Source organism: Aquarana catesbeiana, linkage group LG06 (genome assembly GCF_042186555.1).
Source record: "Aquarana catesbeiana isolate 2022-GZ linkage group LG06, ASM4218655v1, whole genome shotgun sequence".
Lineage (NCBI taxonomy): Eukaryota > Metazoa > Chordata > Amphibia > Anura > Ranidae > Aquarana > Aquarana catesbeiana.
In genome coordinates, this window is record NC_133329.1 from 283148260 (window position 1) to 283164306 (window position 16047).

The 16047-nt window shown below is 43.2% G+C and overlaps 1 protein-coding gene across 3 annotated transcripts in view; it reads left to right on the forward strand.

Moving 5' to 3' along the window:
- The window catches only part of PIKFYVE (phosphoinositide kinase, FYVE-type zinc finger containing), a 455233-nt gene that overhangs the window by 203417 nt on the left and 235769 nt on the right, over positions 1–16047 (forward strand). For all 3 annotated transcript variants that reach the window (XM_073633422.1, XM_073633423.1, XM_073633424.1), the window contains 3 exons: positions 4449–4620; positions 6445–6623; positions 10333–10446. In XM_073633422.1, the coding sequence (XP_073489523.1) occupies positions 4449–4620; positions 6445–6623; positions 10333–10446 (465 nt within the window). The remainder of the gene's footprint in view (positions 1–4448; positions 4621–6444; positions 6624–10332; positions 10447–16047) is intronic.

Here is a 16047-nt window from a genome sequence, read left to right on the forward strand (position 1 = left end):
TTTCCCTCCGATCCCTCTCCTTCCACATTTGTTGCGCAGGATTTGGAGAGAGGGAGTTGCAGTCATTCTGGTGGCACCAGCCTGGCCCAGAAGGCCCTGGTTCCCAGAGATTGTGAGACTGACATTAGATGGACCATGGATGCTTCCATGTCGCCCCGATCTACTGTCTCCAGGTCCTATATTCCACCCCAATTTACAGTCTCTAAATTTGACGGCATGCCTATTGAAGTCAAAGTGTTAAAGGACCGTGGCATCTCAGGACCAGTGGTGTCTACTCTAGTGAATGCTAGAAAAGCTGTCACTAGGAAGATTTATCATAAGGTCTGGAAGACTTCTATTGCTTGGTGTGAAGCCAAAAAATGGCTTCCTCGGAAATAAGTGACTGGGAGAACTCTCTTTTCCACAGTCAGCTGTGGAAATCAAATTGGCTTTGAGTACAATCAGAGGTCAAGTTTCAGCCCTATCAGTAATCTTCCAAAGGCCTTTAGCCTCCCATTTACTGATTTGAACCTTTATGCAAGGGGCAACGTGCTTGCTTCCCCCACTTTGTGCTGTCTGTGTTACAGAAACAACCATTTGAACCTATTAAGGAAATTCAATTAGACTTGCTGTCACGCAAGCTAGCCTTCCTGATGGCTATCACCTCGCTAGAAGGGTGTCGGAGTTGTCGGCCCTTTCATGCAGGGAACCGTACTTGACCCTTCACCGTGACAGAGTCGTGTAACCAAAAAAGTGGTGCCGGCCTTTCATTTAAATCAGGATATTATTTTGCTGCTTTTTTTCTCTCAGCCTTGTTCGGCGGAAGAGAAACGACTGCATTCTTTGGACGTTGTCCAGGCAGTCAAGGTTTATTTGTCTAGATCTGCCGAGATCCAGGGATCAGACTTTTATTTTTTGTTTTACCAAGGGACCCAAGAAGGGGCAGGCAGCTTCCAAAGCTTCCATTGCCAATTGGGTCTGTCAGTTGGTCATTCAGGCCTACTGTCTGAAACATAAAGCTCCTCCCTTTAGGGTGAGAGTTCATTCTACCAGGAGTGTGGGAACCTCCTGGGCTTTTCGAAATCAGTTATCTGTGGCTCAGATTTGTAAGGCTGCTACCTGGTCCTCAGTGCATACGTTCACAAAATCTTATCAAGTGGATGTTCGAGCAGCTGAGGATTCGGCTTTCAGCCTGCATTGTACTGCGGGCTGCCATGTAAGTTCTGATGGCTATTGTTTGGCTGGGTGTCTCCCTCCCCTCAAGGCTATTGCTCTGGGACTATTAGCCTGACTCTGTGTCCCATGATGTAGGAAAAAGAAAATAGGATTTTTACGTCCTACTTACCTGTAAAATACTTTTTGTTTGAGTACATCATGGGACACAGAGATCCCTCCCCTCTTTTTTGAGGATTTGGTGCTTGCTACAAAACTAAGTACTTCCTGTATGGGAGGGGTTATATAGGGGATCACTTCCTGTCTAAAGACATTTTGGTCTTTAACCTAGCAGGTAATGAATATTAGCCTGACTCTGTGTACCACGATGTACTCAAAGAAAACTATTCTGCAGGTAAGTATGACATATAAAAATCCAATTTTATTTATTTTTTTTGGATCTGATTATTTGGAATGGACTTTATTTTTATCAATGCATGTCTTCACATGAATTTTTCAATATAGATCTTTGCACGTAGCACTTCAGTGCACCGCAACACTTTTTTGTATAGTATTTTGGTACTCAAATAAGGATTTTGTTATTATATATGATGATATGAGTTTACACATTGCATTATATTGTTGCACAGAGTCACTTTGTCACTAGGGGACTTTATGTACTGAGAAAAAGGAGGCCACAGGGCCAAGCGCTGCGCTAAAAATAAGTATATTCAACTTGAAAGAAATCAAGTAAGGAGAGCTGCCAGCACCAAGAGTCTACAATACAAAACCCAAAACCATAAAACAAAAAAAGGAGGTGCAGCGCTAATATCGCAAAATAATTATTACCCAAAGAGAAATCACCAAACAAGAATATTGACAACCTGAAAAGGTGAAAGCATTCTAATAAATGAAAACTAATGTGAAGTACCGATTCTGGAACTATTTTTATATTCCGGTATACGGGTGTATAAGAAATGGTGTATAGGTGTCATTAATAAATAAATAAATTGAGTAAAGACACTCAAAACATAAATAATAAAACATACATAAAAGTGTACATGTAAAATTTACCATGTGAAATGGACGTTGGGTTATAAATAGTCTCAACCATAGGTGAAAACAAACCAAATGTAACTCTAGATCCAAAATTATATTAAATATAATCTCAATCATATGTGAAAATAGTATAAATAGGAAAACCTGAGGCAAAGTCCAATGTGAGCACTGATTGAGTCCCAATACTGTAGTCTTGAAAAGTGAATCAGTGAATAATGCAACAGAGCAAATGGTGACATAAGGATCCCTCATCCAAAGAAGCAGAGCACCCGAAGTGAGTATATAATTTCCTCACTGACTGAACAGACCAATATGTTGGTCTCGCCAAGCCCAGGGAATTCGGTCTCCCAAAAACCTATAGGTCATCTGAAAATGCTGGATCTATATTACTCGGTGTCACTCAACTGAACAGACCAATATGTTGGTCTCACCAAGCCCAGGGAATTCGGTCTCCCAAAAACCTATAGGTCATCTGAAAATGCTGGATCTATATCACTCGGTGTCACTGTGACAGTCATCCGTTCGTCTCTCCGTCCTCATTTGCCTCTCCGCACAGGAACCCCGACCGATGGATGCCGAGAGCTGATCCCGGGTCACCTTACTCCGGCTGTTGTTGGCCTCCGGGCTGTTTTTTTTTTTTTTTTTTTTTTTTTTTTATATGTATTGGATATATTTGTAATATTTAAGATACATTTTTAAGTATATAATTTTAAGTATATAATTTACAGTGATTTGTGGCAGTACACATGGAAATAAATTTATTGTGGTTATCACATGCCAAGATTAAGATAGCGCAGCACTTTCCTCTGTATTTTAAAGAAGCATTTTACTTGCCTAACCTCCACTCACTTAGCAGATGGTGTTTCCCCATGCTCTGGCGGTGGACTGTCCCTTGGCATCCTCATGTCCAGTGCAGGGCTATGGACTCTGTATCAGTCTTGATGGTGTGAAGGACCTTAAACCGCTGGGGTGCAGGGGAGAAGATGCTACCAAGACCAGTCTAGCAATCTGGGGGAGCCTGCAGGAATGGAGGATCAGGTAAGTAAAAACCCTTTTTTTATTTCCTTAGACCTGGAGTTCAGTTTAGTGTGCATAGTCTGAGCACAAAGTATTTACTTATTCTGAATAAGCAGTAGAGGCACTTTTAAACAAGCTATCTTTGACCTCTGTAGGTGAAAGGATAGGGAATCTTTACTAAAAAGTTTTCATTCTGTTTTGCCCCCCTCCAAGCAGGTGTAGCCCAGCCTGCCTCTCCAAAGTGCTATACTTGGACTTCCTTAAGAGAAGATCTTTGTACCAGCCCCATAGAAGTCTTTGTGGCCAAACTGCCCACGTATGGACATTTCATCAAGAAGCTGTTGGAGGAATGTAAACAATGCTGCTGGTATTGGAGTGAGATTTAGCTGAATATAGCAATTTCGGAAGGGAAGGTAGGCTTTACCTGCATAAGGGGTGGTAGCAAAAGTGCTTTCAACAAAGGCACTGAAAGCTTAGCTCTTTTCCTATTACTTCACCAGAATTTTGGCAGGCTGTCAAAAAGCTTCACGCAGTAGGCCATACAGAGGTCATACAGCATGCAGACCCTGCGTAATGGCTCTCCTGGGACTTGTAGCCGCCATATACAGCCATTTATTTTGATTAATTTGAAGATGCAGCTGTATGCAGTCATGCACCAGGAGTTGTATAAAGTACCGACACGCACACAGATGTATGCCACGCAAACCGTGTACTTTGTAAGCATATGGGCATGCAGGTTCTTTAGGCATCCTTGGTGCATAACCATGTATAGCCGCATCTTCTAACTCATTTCAATGCGCAGCCATACACGGCAACTGTGAGTCCTGGGAGAGTGATTATGCAGGCTGTGCATGAATTATGGGCCTGTCAGGCCATTTGCATAAAGACAATGTAAATAGAAGATTTCAAAGCAGTTAGGAATTGTCTGAAAGGACTTCATAGTCTTTGTTGGGATTTTTGAAACTGAATTCCTTCACAGTACAAGCAGCTAGAGAGGTCAAGTATGGATTGTTTTCAAAGCTCTTTTACTGCTTGTAATGAATATGTAAATACTTTGTTGTCCATTATTTGAGCACAGTTGCACTTTACATTTAAGTTCTGTAATAGCTGGTAGGCTGCCATAAATTCAGTTGGTGAAAGAAAAATCCTATAATCAGGCTTTTTGATAGGTCATTTTGCCAACCTTGTGATCGAAAAAGTGAGTTCTAATTCCTTTCTTTCTGTGACAATTGTTCTTGCAGGCCATCCTATCAGTGTCCCAGCATGTTCTGTGATACCCCCATGGTGCACCACGTAAGGCGCTTTGTCCATGGAAATGGTTGTGTACAGATCGTACTTAAAGAACTGGATTCCCCTGTGCCTGGTTACCAACACACCATTCTCACTTATTCATGGTGTAAGATTTGTCAGCAGGTATCTATGACATCCCTAAACCCTGAGATTTATCTCCCAAATTAAATATGCTCATCATGATGATTGTAAGCTCTAATGATCAGGGCCCTCTGATTCCTGATGTATTGAATTGTATTGTAACTGTACTGTCTGCCCTTATGTTGTATAGTACGGCGCAAACTGTTGGTGCTTTATGAATCCTGTATAATAACTCATAACTTTGAACCTATGCCCCCAAATTAGAGGTGGTGAAACCTTGCAGGTTGAACAAGCGCCCATCATGGGCAATTCTACTTTTTTCAAGACTGGTTCAAAAATATAATATTTCCAATTCTCTGCTTCACAGTTGCCTCAGATGCTACCACTGCCTTAGCTAGAGCCCTCCCTTGTGGCATTACTCCAGAGCAGATCTTTGTCTCCATAAGCTTTATCTCTTGTGCTACTTTCTCTCTCCTAATATGTTTCTCTTGAAAACCTTATGGAAACGGTAGTCTGTTCAGAACCACTAAGATGTTTGCTTCTTAATGGACAGACGCGCACACACACCACTTTTTTGTTTTCTGTTTTGAGGTGATTGTGACATCCATTGCTTTAATGGCATTGCTGATAGTAGTCTTATCAGCATAATGGCATTTATTTTTAGTATTTATATAAGGCTGACATTACTCTGGCTTTTTAGAGGGTGCATAGAACCCGTCGCATTTGTCCCTGACCTTGATAGAACTCACAATCAAAGTACCATATTTGCTCATAACATGTTTTGTTGTGCTTCTTGCTTTGCATTGCTACCTAATGTTTTTCCTTTACTGTTCCTTGCTTATCTAGGATTTGACTGACTCTTAATTTAAAAAAGCCCAAAAAAAGAGGACGCACATCAAAACTTTATGCTTTGACTGAATATACATTAAATGTTCTTTTCGTGATTCGTTGCCACTAGGTGCATGTACCTTTTTTAAAGTAGGCTGATATTCTCTGAATCAAACCTGCAAGCAGCTCCTGAGGAGATTCCTTATTTACACTGATATTTCTCCTCTTTACCACTAGAGACCAACCTCTACCACCATCTACTTTTACAAGCCCTGATAAATGGGATGCATTTTGCCACCCCCAAAAGCATTGTATACACAGTATTTATTGGACTGTTTTATTATCTATATCTATATCATAAACAAGACCCTTATCTTGGGAAGTGGCACTCATCCTCAATCAAAAGTGTTTGTGTGGAAGTTTTAGTAATAAGAGTGGCATGTCCAGTTCTTAATGCATGACCCTTTACTTGGTTTTAATAGTGTGTTGTTTAAACTGTACTAATATCCTTGGTCAATAGATGTAGGTTTTTTTTAGATTCATGGCTGTTGCAATAAAATCTATATTTGTTTAAAATTTGATTGTGCTAGTGCCCTAAGTACGAAGTCTTAAAGGTCCCAATTTTACTGGGAATGTTTTATTCCAATTTGGATTCACTTTGATGTTTTGGGGTGTGGCATCGCACTTTCATTCCTTGACCTGGTTTCTAAATAATTTACCCTAAATGCATATCTACACACCCAATTCCATGCAAGCCTGTGGTAGTTGATTTCAATCTAGGTTCCAATACTACCATATCACCTTTTTCATTTACAGTATTCTCTAACTCACAGGCTGTATTAGTTCTGGGCCGTAAATAGAAACTTATTTAGCCTGTAGTGATGTGACTGCACAATAATTTGTTTGCAGTGCGCAAGCTATACAATGGCAGCTACCAGGGCAGGTGCTTAGCATAATTACTTTACTGTACAATGTCTGCATGTGGATTTGATTTGCCCACAAGTTCTGGCCTAATTTGGTCATATGCCTGTTTCTTAGGTAACACCAGTTGTGCCTTTATCCAATGAATCCTGGTCTATGTCATTTGCAAAGTATTTGGAGCTCCGATTTTACGGTAACCAGTATACTCGCAGAGCCAATGCTGAACCTTGTGGACACTCTATACACCACAGCTACCACCAGTATTTCTCGTATAACCAGATGGTTGCTTCATTCAGGTAAGAAACCATTTCATACATCTTCAAGCATCTGTGGAACTGAACAAATCTGCACCAAGTTGTAAACTGGTCGGTTACCTGCAACTTTTCATTGTTTGCAAGGTATCACAATAAACTGATGCAGCATTGCATTATAGCTGGTCCTTTATGGGTCTGAATTCCCTGCTACAATAAGTTGTTTTTTTTTTTTGCATTGGTTTGCTCATAGGAAATATCCTCTTTTTAATGTATCAGTGTAGCTCTATTATCGGGTTATTCTTTACTCCTGGCTCACTAATTTGGTTTGCACCTGGGTAAAGTAGGAGACCAAACCTCCACATATGTGGGAGAATGAGACTTTACTGGGATATCTGTGTGGCAGTGTCCTTACCCTGCTGTTCCTTTTTGTAATGCAAGTGCCCCTTTCCAACTGAGAGAACTGTCACCAGGTAGTCACCTACTCGCATCCTTGATAATAATTAGTGCTTGGATATCTGTTTAAAGATTTATTGTAGAACTTGGAATGGGAAGGTAGAATACTCAAAAGCATGGCACCTACTGCTCCTACTGCACCTACAGGCAGTCCCTGGATGGAGCAGAGCTCAGACTTTCTATGCACACAGCAGGCTAAAGTAGCTTCAGCAATGGTTCCCTTGTATGCTATGTATCAGTTCAATGTCTGTAGCAATCAGAATGGTGGGGTTTGTTGTGTATACTCCCATGCTATCTAGCTCTGATATCCCACACTAACCCATTATGTGCCACTTACCTGCAAACAAAGCCCGCAATGTCCCCGCTGGTGGAAGCAACCATCTTTACCCCTCTTCCTTCCGGGGCCACGGACTTTGGGTCTGTGAGTGGCCGAAGTTGCGTGAACTCATGCGGGATCCGACGGTCATGCATGCGGGAGCCGACAGTCCTGGCATGGGCCCTATAGAAACGGCACAATCGTGCCCTTTCTATAGTGCACATGCGCCGATGCAAGCGTATATGGTAAATATCTCCTAAACCGTACATGTTTAGGAGATATTTCCAGTACCTACAGGTAAGCCTTACTATAGGCTTACTTGTAGGTAAAAGGGGTCTGTAAGGGTCTACAACCACTTTAACCACTTGCCGACCAGCTCACGTACATATATGTCAGCAAAGTGGTTTGTTCCCACGAAACGACGTACCCACATCTTGGCTCTTTTAAGAGTCACAGCGCATGCCCGCTGCATGGCGGGGGACCCAATGCATGTGGGGCGGCGGGCGCAATTGCCGACGTCCTCCCGCCATCGGGAGCACGAGAGCCAGAACGGGGATTTGTGTATCTGAACTCACAAATCCTCGTTCTGACAGGAGAGAAGAGACAGATCTGCTGTTTATAGTAATTACGAACAGCTATATGTCTCCTCCTCCAGTCAGTCCCCCCACAGTTAGAAACACACAGGAGGAAGCACACTTAACCCCTTGATCGCCCCCTAATATTAACCCCTTCCCTGCCAGTGACATTTACACAGTTCATTTTTATAGCTCTAATCGCTGTATAAATGTTTGTGGTCCCAAAAAAGTGTCAAAAGTGTCCGATCTGACTGCAGCAATATCGCAGTCCCGCTAAAAATCGCAGATCACCGCCATTACTAGTGAAAAAAAAAAAATGCCATTAATCATCCCCTATTTTGTAGATGCTAACTTTTGCGCAACCCAATGAATGCTTATTGCGAATATTTATTTTATTTTTACCAAAAATATGTAGAAGAATACATATTGGTCTAAACTGATGAAAAAATTTGTCTTTTTTAAAAAACATTTTTGGGGTTTTTTTATAGCAAAAGTAAAAATATTTTTTTTCAAAATCGTTGCTTCTTTTTTTGTTTATAGTGCAAAAAATAAAAACCGCAGAGGTGATCAAATACCACCAAAAGAAAGCTCTATTTGTGTTACTACAATCCCCTCTGTTATAATAAATGCTGTGCCCCACTATGTGTTTTTCTAAAAAATTTGTCGATAAATACCTTATTGTACCGCTCGGCAGTCACGTGACCAGCCGTCTCTCTCCTCCTCTCGGCTGACGTTAGTGGGGGATTCTCGGCTCTGCCTGCTTTGTTGTCAGACCAGGAGAGGAGAGAGACGGACGGTCACGTGACCACCAATCTGCACTATAAGATAAGGTATGTATCGGCTGATTTTTTTAGAAAACGCTTACTGTGGGGCACAGAATTTATTATAACAGATGGGTTTGTATTAACACCAATAAGTGGGTTGACAACCACTTTAATTAGCATCAAAGGGCTTTTCGTCCAGCCCTAGATAGAGGGGGCTCTCAAGGCCTGGGTTCCTGTCCAGCACCTTGGGCACACCCTATAAAACTTGCACGCACAAGCTCAGGCAAAAGACCCTATAAAAAAAATGTTCCCAGTATGTTATAAGCTGATCCAGCCCATTGATGACCACCTTCTCTGGGACTGGCCAGCTCACATCCAAACAGATGTGGCCCTTCTTACACTTCTGACAGAGTCTGGCAAAATATGTAAGATAGAAAACTCCAGAGCACAGCACTTTGCCAGAGACTTTTACAAAGCAGCAAAGCTAAAAGAGTTTATTGAAAGCAAGCCTTAGGGCTGCTGGTGTGGGCTAGGGGTACATCATGCTGATTGCGCCTTTTCTTTACAGAATTTTGATAAGTGATGTTTTTAGTACAGTTCTGCTTACGGAGTATTGCGATGTGGGGGTTTGCATTGCAATCTGCTACGCTGAAAAAAGTACCGCACAACTTTTTTTTCAGTGTGCACCACAGCAACTCTGTAATGTGAACTGTCATAATAAACAAGGCACTTTGCCTTGTATTTTGGTGGGACTGCACTAGGCAACTAGTGTGAATGAGTCCTAGGAACACATCCCTATATCACTATAATTGCCAATAGTAGGGCAAGAATTCTTACCAGGCCTCTGTTTCTGATGATATTTATTAGATCACCTATAGGTTTATTCTTTCTGCTCAAGAGCTTAAAAGAACAGAAACCCATGTTTTACCTGTTTAACATTTAACGTGAATTGGTGGTACCTTAGTGGGCCCACCTACCAGTGCTGATGCTGCTAGAAATAAGTATTAAAAAAGCGCCTTAAAATTTTTCGCTAAGAGCATAGTCTGTGAATAAATGTAGGTGTAGGTAAACCCTAACAATCTACTTGGCTTATTTTCACTATTTTCTTCTGGTATTGTTAAATCTGTTCAATGTTTTTTTGGCAAAAAACACTTGTTAACCGCTCAAGACTTCTGGCAGCATTTTAACAGTGCAGCAGCAAGCACAAGCATTGCTCCCAGTTCTCCTTGTACTACACAACACCACCCCCTATGTTATGGAGAGAAGAGGAGGAGGTGTTTATGTAGTCCTGATAAAACTTCCTGTCCGAGTGACGACAACAAATGCGCTTAATCACCCTAGAACAGGAAGTGTACTACTGGCAGGATCCCCTGGTGAAAACGGGAAAACCCTGAAGAACACAGCCATCAAATTGAAGGATTGGTCTGCTGCAAAATGGCCCCCTTTTTATTTTATTTTTTGCTCCCCCCCCCCCCTTCTTTTTTTTTTTTTTTTTTTTTGGGTTTAGCTACACTGTAACATACTGTATGTAGCGCATTGGACTGGGGTCCAAAAGAATTTAACCTATGATTTAACTTATGATTTTGTATAGCTGGTCTTCTATTATCTAGATGTTTTACCAATTTTAATTTGTTTTTGTTTAGCTACTCTTTTATTAGATTGCTTGAAGTTTGTGTGCCAATGCCGAAAATCTATATCAAACAGCATACTCCTTCAAAAGTTTTCCTTCTACAAGATTTAAAAGACTTTTCTCAAAAGTAAGTATGTTTTTCTCCTGAACTCGCACGATTTTATTCCCGCATGTCAGTCCCGACTTCGGAGCAATTTCAGAGACATCTGTGCGGGTTTTTGAAATCGCCAAAAGTAGTACAGAATCTGTACTATGGCATCGCACTGATTGGGACGGTGTAGTTGCTGCCAATTTGACATGTCAAATCACATCAATGTGAACCAGGGCTAAAAAAGTGTTTGCTGTGGAACTTCTGTGGAATGTCATAGAAGCACCGTTTCAAAAAAGCAACACTTTGTGGGGTGCCCTAGTTTTAACCCTTAAGGTAGTTTAATTTGGCATTATGTTTTTATTACTATATTAAGATGTAGCATATACTGTAGTGCTTAAAGTTAATTTTCTCAAATCGCCTTTCAGGACAACCTTGGAGAGAGAGAGTAGCTCCGCCTTCTTCACAGGAAACACATGCAGCCTTTAAATCCCTCCTCTTCCACCTTGGCCTCAGTTGTTGTGTTTCCTCCGCCATGGTGGAAGCATGTGCCTGGAACCAGGGAGCTGCGCTCTCTCCAAGGTCAGAGAGTGTTAGGCTTACCTTTGTTGTTATTTCAGCGACCATCCCAGTACTCCCCCAGGGGCTGGGGGTGTTCCGGAGTCCCCAGTCTCTCCATCTCAGGGGAGTTTTGGGCCTGCAGGTGGTGCGGTGTCTCTGTGTGCCCAGAGTCCACTTTTGCAAAGGCTCCTAGAGATGGCTATGGTGGTCGGGCGGGGGCCGCATCTTGGTTCCGGGTCCCGGCCGGCGAGTGCATCATGCTCGGTGACGCAGCCTCCTGAGGGGGCGTGGCGCCTATGGTTCCAAGCGCCTGGAACGCAGAGACCAGGGGGCAGGTCCATAGACCGGCACTTCCGCTTCCAGCCCTCGCTGATGACACGGACACCGGGAAAATTTAAAAACCTGTTGTTGTGTTTTTTGTTTTTTTTTTTGTCATTGCTGCTGCTTTTCTCTGCAAGATGGATGAGAGACAGATAGCCACGGCGGAAGTGGGGGCCCCTAGCACCGGTCAAGTCCAGGTAAGAGGTACAGTGGTGCCTTTATTCCGATCCGTATGGGCTTTTGTGGTTTGTTTGTTTCCTCCCTGAGGGGAGCCTGTAGCTGCATGGTCAGAGGTTACTTCACTCTGACCCTGCAGCGTGGACTGGGTGCCTTACTCCTAACACTGTTTGGGGTTTTCTGTTTTCCCTTCGGCTTTGTGGTGGTTACACTAGTGGTAATTGTTTTTAGGTTTAGTTAAAAATTTTTCTCGTTACAGGAAAAAGCGTTAGGAAAAACTAAGCATGTAAATCCACCAAGTCAAAGGAAATGTCCTTCTTGCAAGAATCCCTTAGAGATTGATAGCAAAAGGCGATGTGCAGATCCTGTATTAAGGACCTGGTGGAGGAAGAAACATCCCAGCAGTACAAGGACTTATTCTCTTCTGAGTTCTGAGTCGCTGAGTTCTGTCAGGTCCATATTGGTACAGAACCCAGCAGCTCAGGTTGAGCCCCAGAATTCACCATCTAGTCCAAGAGCATCCTCATTCAAGTTATTGGAGCCTGAGGACTCGGGTGATGAAAGGGGGAAATACTCTTCTCTCACTCAGGGACTTAGATGAGGCGGAAGAGGAAGACGATAGCAGAGCCTCCCGGTACAAGTTATCTTTGGAGGAGGTGGATGACCTCCTAAGAGCAATCTACACTACCCTCTAAATTCAGAAGGAAAAGGTACAACTGTCAGTTTATGACACAATGTACCAGGGTCTGGATGAAACTAAACAGAGTGTTTCCAGTTCATAGGGTCCTATCAGAGTCAGTCAAGAAAGAATGGAAGGACCCCGAGAGAGGCCCTTTTTCCTTCAAGACCCTTAGGAGAAGGTTTTCCTTCGTAGATGAGGAGTGCGAGGTTTGGAATAAAACCACGGGTAGATGCTGCTTTCAAACAGGTTTCCAGATGCACAGACCTTGCGTTTGAGGACATGGGGGTGCTGAAGGACGCGATGGATAAGAAGGCAGACTCCCTCCTTAAAAAAGCTTGGGATTCAACGTCATTCAGCCTCCAAACCTGCTATGGCTTCCACGATTGTGGCAAGGAACCTGGAATGCTGGGTGGAGAAGCTGAAAAGCTTTGTTGAAGCGGGCACACCACGGAAAGATCTGTTGGTCTTTTCCTTTCAAATTAAAAGCAGTTAAGTATATGGCTGATGCATCTGCTGAATCAGTCAAATTGGCAGCAAGGTCATCAGCACTGGTGATCTCGCACGTCTGGCTGAAAACCTGGTATGGTGAGACAGCTTCCAATGTTAATCTGTGCAGTTTACCTTTTACGAGTGATCTGCTTCTTGGTCCAGACCTTGAAACAGTCTTAGATAGGACGTCCGACAAGAAAAAGGCTTTCCCTGCTAAGAAGAAACAGCCGATTTAAAAAAGCATTTTCATGCTGTTCAACAGCCCCATAAAAATAAGGAACAGGACTGTAGGAGCCGTTGGGGCTTCCAAAGGGGTAAGGGAAGAGGAGGAGTTCTTTTCAGATCTCCCCCAGACCAGTTCTCCAAAAGTAAGTTACAGTCTCCCCCCAGTAGGGGGAAGATTGTCAGTTTTTCACCTACAGTGGAACATGACCTCTCCAAGTCTGTTCGTGAAAAGCATTGTAGCTCAGGGATACAGGCTGGAATTTTCAGAGCCACCCCCGAGCAGATTTTATGTTACAGCCCTACCAAGAGATTGGAAAAAAGCTTCTGCAATGATGAGCCTACTGCAGGATCTGATTCAGCAACATGATATGATCATCCAGGTCCCAAAAAATCAGGAAGGCAGGGGCTTCTACTCTTTTATATATTCCTGGTAAAGAAGCCTTCAGGGAAGTATCAATTGATTCTGAACTTGAAGATCTTGAACAAATCAATTTGGTACAAGCATTTCAGGATGGACACAATCTTTTCAATTACGAAATTACTGACTGCAGGCATCCCTGGATCTAAGGGATGCTTATCTTCATGTTCTGATAAATCAGGCTTCTCAATGCTTTCTACGCCTGGCCCTGGATCTGGGGACCTCGGTCTGGAACCTCCAATTCAGAGCTCTGCCTTTTGGACTTTCATCCTCCCCCAGAATCTTCACAAAAATAATGGCGGAAGCTCTGGAACCTTTGAAGTTGAGCGGGATCCCATTTGTCCCCTATCTGGTTGACCTGTTGTTCTTCACGGACTCCAAAGTCTTATGAAATCTCCAGGCATCCCAGGCTCACCTCAGGAACTTAGGGTGGCTCCTAAATTTTGAAAATCTGGAACCCTCAAAGGAGATGAAGTTTCTGGGTTACACGATAAACTTGGTGCTTCAAAAAGTCTCTCTAACGCAGGAAAAAAGGGAGAAGATCCAATCAGCGGGGAAACCGGTTCGGAACAACCTGTCAGTGTCAGCCAGGTCAGCTATGGCGGTCTTGGGTCTTCTTACGGCATCGATTCCGGCCATTCAGTGAGCCAGATTGCACTCCAGACCCCTCCCAGTTAAACATACTACGCAGTTGGTCCTACCAGGAACCACTAGAAAAACAGATAAAACTTTCCTTAAAGGTAAAAAGGGCTCTGGTGGTGGAGAAATCCATCCAATCTGACAAAAGGCCTTTCTTGGGTCTTTCCCCTGGACAAGTGTCTAACGACGGACGCGAGTTCCTGGGGCTCGGGAGTCCACCTGGATGGTCAGACTTCTTAGGGGGTCTGTTCCAAGTTGGAAGCCCAAAAATCCTCAAACTGGTGGGAACTGAAGGCAGTTTTTCTGGGTCTCCTAGCCTTTCAACATGTAGTAAAGGGCCATAATGTTCAGGTTCTGTCAGACAATACAACTGCAGTAGCCTACATAATGAAAGGGGAAACCAGGAGCAAAAGGCTCCTAGAGTTGGCCAGTCAATTACTGACCTGCGCAGAACAGAACATGGCCTCATTATCAGCAGTTCACCTGAAAGGTTCTCAGAATCTGCTAGCAGATCTTCTAAGCAGAAGGAAGCTGGTGGTAGCGGAATGGAACCTAAATCAAGAAGTCTTCCTGATGGTCTCCGAAGCTTGGGGGCAACCTCAAATAGATCTGTTCGCCAAACAGAACTCAAAATATGCACATTCTTCTCTCTCCACCAAGAAGATCAAGCAGTAGGCATAGATGCCTTTTCCCATCCGTGGCATTACCAGCTGTGCTATGCTTCCCCCCCCCCCTTTTCTCTGATACCACTGATCCTAAGGAAGTTCAGAGAAGAAAAGACCAATCTGATCCTGGTCACTCCCTACTGGCCAAAAAAGGCCTTGGTTCGCGGCTCTATAAAATCTAGCCACAGAATCTCCATGGAAGTTACCGTCCAGAAAAGATCTTCTATCGCAAGGGTTAGTGAACCATCCAGAAGTGGACTATCTTCAGTTAACAGCTTGGTTTCTGAAGAAGGCAAAAGGACTATCTGATAAAGTAGTAAAGACCCTTCTTTCAAGTAGAAAAGAAGTCACTCGGGCCATATACATGAAGGTCTGAAAAAAATTAAACTCCTGGTGTGCTTCTAAAGGCCTCCAATATAAGAGTTCAGTATCTGTTCTTGAATTTCTCCATGAGGGAATGGAGAAGGGACTGGCAGCCAGCACTCTGAAGACTCAGGTGGCAGCTTTATCTGTTTATTTTGAAAGAACTCTATCCAAAGAAGTTTTAAGTTCAAGATTCTTCAGGGCACTCGCACGTAATAGGCCAGTAGCCCTTAAAGATTTTCCCAGTTTGGATTTGTCTATTGTTTTGCAGGGTCCCTTGGGAGCTCAGTTTTTGAACCCTTACAAGAAGCATCCTTGCAGAATCTGGTTCTCAAAACAATTTTTCTGGTGGCCATCACCTCTGCAAGAAGAATCGGTGAGCTCCAAGCTCTAGCAGTTACAGAACCTTTCTGCTTTCTGCTACATTCTGCTTAAAAAATTTGTGAATCAGTACTGCTTGGACCTTGAAGAAGGGGACAAACCCCGAAAGCTTGTCCTGAAAAATTGTATGTTAGTGCAAATAAAAAAAGTATCATGGACAGCACTCAATCACACCAAGAACCTTTCTTGAAAGTTTTTGCAGACAGAGTGGTCCTTCAAACGGACCCAGCGTTTCTTCCCAAGGTTTCTTCAACCATTCACTGATCACAAGAAATAATCCTGCCCGCTTTCTCTTCGACTCTGTCCAATCCAGGAGAAGAAGCTTTTCACACTCTGGACGCGAAGTGATGTTTGTTATTCTTTCTTACAGTAACCAAAGAATTCAGAAGATCGAATACTCTGTGGTTTTCTCAGGCTCACGCAAAGGAGAAAAAGCTTCCAAAAGTACGCTGGGCAGATGGCTTAGATTGGCAATCAGAGGCCTTTAAAGCCAAAGAAGAAATACCCCCTTCAGGTATTGCTGCTCATTCCACATGATCTACGGCAGTTTCCTGGGCTGAAAGGGCCGGTGCTACGCCTGAACAAATTTGTAAGGCTGCTACTTGTTCCAACTATTCAACATTTCTCCGACACTATCGGTTGGATTCACTGTCCGCAGCAGATCAAGCCTTCGGCAGGACGGTACTGCAGGCAGTAGTCCCATCCTAGGGTAAGTTTCT